Raw genomic sequence first — 4225 nt, 5'->3', positions numbered from 1 at the left:
TAAAAAACATCTTGGTGTTCATTATTATTTTACTGCAACTTTTATTTATTGTCACTGTGTATTTGTTATTCAGGATAGCTATAACCCTTGCTATCCCTGAGAACGAATTTATACGAAAAAAGTTGTTAATAGCCTATTCGCGCCCCCCCCCTCCCTCTAGGACCTTTATTAGTAGGACTTTGGAGTTGCATCTTTGAAGCTCGTTGTAGCTAGGAATTCCAATGCTCGACAAGTCTACTCTGTCCCAAATGTCATCCAAGATTATGAGGATCCTGCTTCCTCTTGTTATCTTCTCCCTCAACCTGGCAGCTCTTTCCATTTCTGTCTCCTCCTCAAATTTAAAGTTGAGCAGATCTGAAAATGTGCCTTGAATTTTTCTCAAGTCAGGTCTTCGGGACACAACAGCCGTAATAACATGATGAAATAGCCCCATTTTTTGTGCTTGTTCACCAACATGTTTCACCATGGTAGTCTTCCCAACCCCTCCCATTCCATAGACCCCAATAGTAGTGATCTCATCATTTCCAAATGCCTCCATGAGCTCATCCATGGCTTGTCTTGTTGCTTCAAATGCTTCAAAATCTTCAGTAGACATTATAGAAATAGGTCCCCCAATAATGAAGACGAAGTACAGAAATAACCAGAAGAAAAAAAGCCCTCAAGAAGGAATGAGGTAGCCTGGAACAGATCACTTAAAACCACAATGTAAATTTACAGATGCATGTTTGATATCGTTCTCTTAGTTCCATATTTCGTGCATCTTGTCTACAAGTATGTAAGCATCATATCTTAAATTTGATTTCCTCTATCACCCTACTGATTAATATTATATATATGAGCTAATGAGCACACACACGGTAGCTGTTTTTTCATTCATTTTTGTTTTTTCAGTACACACTTCAAATTCATATGTATTTTAAGCTTGATAGGAAACATGTATCGGCATAAAGAATTAAAGATCCTGTAGACCAGCTAATATTTCGTTTCTTAAAAGGCTAAAACTGCATAAGAATTCTTCCTAGAATCAGTTAACTCTCTGTAGAAAATCATAGATGCATACAAATAAGTGATGCACTTGAGAAATATATGTGGTAAGGACATGGCTTCTCTGCTTGGAAAATGAAGTGCTTGGATCTGCTTGGACTACAAACATGTTTATTTGTGCATATTGTCTACACTTCAGTCATCGATCAAAGTCAACTAGATCGTTGTTTATCCCTCAGCCAACTAGTAGTTTATAGAAACAGATTAAGATGTGAATTAGAAACACAAAATGTAAATTATGTAAAGAGATTAACCATGTTCATCAACTGGTTACTAACTGACAAAGAGATTCATGCGTAACCACCATTAGATGTGAATGTAATGGTGATTGAAAATGAATTATTCTCTCTTAGTCAGTGATCAGGTGAACAATACTGTTTCTTCCATTCCAACTTTATCACGATCAAATTGCAGAATATATGTGTTCGAGATACCTTTTGAGAAACAAATTAAAAGTAACTTGTGATTTGGGAGACTTCATCTATTGTAAATTTGAGGATTTGAATATGAAACACCATCCACCGGATTTGAAAATTAACCAAGGACTAAAATATTCTTAATATTTTCTTGAAATTTTCATTTTTTAGAAACACCGATAATGATTTTCATATCTTTCAAAAATTTTATATTTAGCTTCTTTTTAGTCGATGATAGAATTTTTATATAAAATTTGGGTAAAATTTTCATTTATATTTACTCGGTCAAAGTTATGGGACTTTGGTGTCGGACCAACCGAAAAAAATCTAGTATGTCTACTGTTGCCTACGAAGGACGCTCTACTTTGTTTCTGTTGGTGCTTTAGTTATATGTCAGTTCTTGGTTGTTGAGGGATGAGGTCCTAAAGAGAGTGAGATTTTTGAGAGATCGAGCTAGCTAGATGGAGAAGAAGGTGAAGGACTTTCTGGAGGTGAGCCGGTACGAGTCAGAGGCCGTCTCACAAATCGTGGTTCCACCCCAGGAACCAGGCAACTCGAGCTTCTACGAGGATTTCGCCCGAAGCGGCCTCCGAGTCGACCGAGTCGGACCCCATGGACTCCTCGTCTGCACTCTCAAGGTTCCTCACCGCCTCACCGTGAGTAGATCCCTCATTTCAGCTGTAGAATACTCATGACCTTAACTGGTTTCATTTGTTTCCATAATTCAATCTTCTTTAAGGGAACACCATGAAGCTTGTAAGTTGTAACTTACCCCATTCTAAATCTAAGTCTCTCACAAATTTTCAGAGCATGGAATAGCATATGATAACTGCAAGCTTGATGTTAGAGACTTCAGTTGCAATTTGTTTGTATTTATTTATTTAGTTTTGGTACATAAATCTGTTAAAATTGAAATGTATCTGCAATCTACATCGAAAAGATGTCTTCTTCTGCATTGCATTCGTTTTGTTGGTAAAAGAAAGGATTAATTACAAAACACTACCCGAACTATGATGCTATTTTTATTTTCATACCTAACTATGAAAAACTTGCATTTTCATACCCGAAGTTTCATTCTGTTAGCATTTTGATATCCTGACCACTAACACCGTTAAATTTTGAGGACATTTTTTCGTTATTTCAATAAATGTATCATTTTTTACATTTACTTTAACAAAATAATTTATTTTTTGAGGTTATCAAATACAAATAGAACAATTTACTTTAGCAAAAATATTCAAAAACTAAAATTAAATATTTATTTTTGCAACAATAGTGATAAAAGTTAGTAGAACTCTTGTATGTATATATATTTTTAGAGTTACATGTGAAGCAAAACAAAATAAAATAAATTAAAATATATAACTAAAATAAATTATATCGAGAAAATATATTAAATATCGATAGAACTTTTATCATATTTTATATAAACATGGTATATTTAACCAAAAATAGATTAAACATGTTTTTTTTTAATATATTTTTTTAAATATCGAATGTCGAGTTTTTTTTTTATAATATTTTTGCTGAAGTAAATTGTTTTATTTGTATTTAATAACTTCAAAAAATAAATTATTTTGTTAAAGTAAATGTAAAAAATGATATATTTATTAAAATGACGAAAATGCCCTCAAAATTTAACGGTGTTAGTAGTTAGGGTATCAAAATGTTAACCGAATGAAACTTCGGGTATACAAATGCAAAGTTTTGATAGTTAGATATGAAAATGAAAATAACATCATAGTTCGGGTGATGTTTTATAATTAATCCTAAAAGAAACGTGAGTCTAATTTCCATTACTGTTGAGATGGTCTTCTTCATGATTGATTGATTGTATATAGTAATGTGGATGAACCACATTAGTCTTCTAATGTTCTTATATTTGTTGTGTATTTGTCTTAGAGGATTAAACTCTGGTAATAAAATGTTTTGTTGAGATTTGTTTGCAGGATAGAGCTGGAAATTTGGCAAAAGGAGCAATTGCAAATCTTGTTGATGTGGTTGGTGGTTGTGTGATATATGTTCAGGGCAAAATGAAGCTTCACACAGATGTAAATCAGTGTGAAATATAGATATCTCACACAGACATCCGTGTGAGAAAGCCATTAGTCACGCTACACTCACGAATTGCCTATCCGTGCTGTTTGCAGGGGGGCTAATGCTCATTACACACGGATAAAAAAGTCCGTGTGAGATATTGACGTGGGTCCCATTACATATCCATTGACATAATTGATATCAATGTAATATAGTCCGTGTGAACAACTTCTTAACTCACACGGATATATGTGAGAAATACCCTAAACCATTCTCTAACCCATTTCTGTGCGGAAGACATTTGACACTGATTTCAGTGTGGAAAAGTGATGGGAATTAAAAAAAAATTATTCTGCAAAATATTTAAGAAATTCATCTATAATTAATTTTTTACTGAACATTACAACAATACATGTAAATTCTTTACAGCCCACTGAAGATACAAACAATAATAGTATACTTGAATGAAATTATAAAAGCTGTAAAGCAAAGTAAAGAGAAACAAGAACATTGAATGAAATTAACTAAATTAAATGAAATTAACTAGCTTAAAATCTATCAACATCTGAAAGAGATTAGCAAACTCAAAGATGTAGTGCCAACCCAACATCTGCTTTGTCAACATCTCCACCAACATGTGTTTGCTTGACTTTGTCATCTTTCAATTGCTCAGCTTCCTTGCGCTTCAACTCCATATCTGGGTTCTCATACCTGATCACTAAGTTCAC

General features: G+C 33.5%; 2 protein-coding genes across 2 annotated transcripts in view; one reads left to right on the top strand and one right to left on the bottom strand.

The window, feature by feature from the left end:
* LOC101295793 (disease resistance protein At4g27190-like) overlaps window positions 1-595 on the bottom strand; it is a 9325-nt gene extending 8730 nt beyond the window's left edge. Inside the window, exon 1 of the mRNA XM_004295688.1 lies at window positions 174-595. Coding sequence (XP_004295736.1) covers window positions 174-595 — 422 coding nt within the window. The remainder of the gene's footprint in view (window positions 1-173) is intronic.
* Window positions 596-1921: 1326 nt separating this feature from the next.
* Window positions 1922-4225, top strand: part of LOC101295502 (acyl-coenzyme A thioesterase 13-like) — a 6312-nt gene continuing 4008 nt past the window's right edge. Inside the window, exons 1-2 of the mRNA XM_004295687.1 lie at window positions 1922-2116; window positions 3410-3511. Coding sequence (XP_004295735.1) covers window positions 1922-2116; window positions 3410-3511 — 297 coding nt within the window. The remainder of the gene's footprint in view (window positions 2117-3409; window positions 3512-4225) is intronic.

This window comes from Fragaria vesca, linkage group LG3 (assembly GCF_000184155.1).
Source record: "Fragaria vesca subsp. vesca linkage group LG3, FraVesHawaii_1.0, whole genome shotgun sequence".
Classification (NCBI taxonomy): Eukaryota; Viridiplantae; Streptophyta; class Magnoliopsida; order Rosales; family Rosaceae; genus Fragaria; species Fragaria vesca.
Note: the sequence above shows the minus strand (reverse complement) of the source record. Positions and strands in the feature narration are given on the sequence as shown.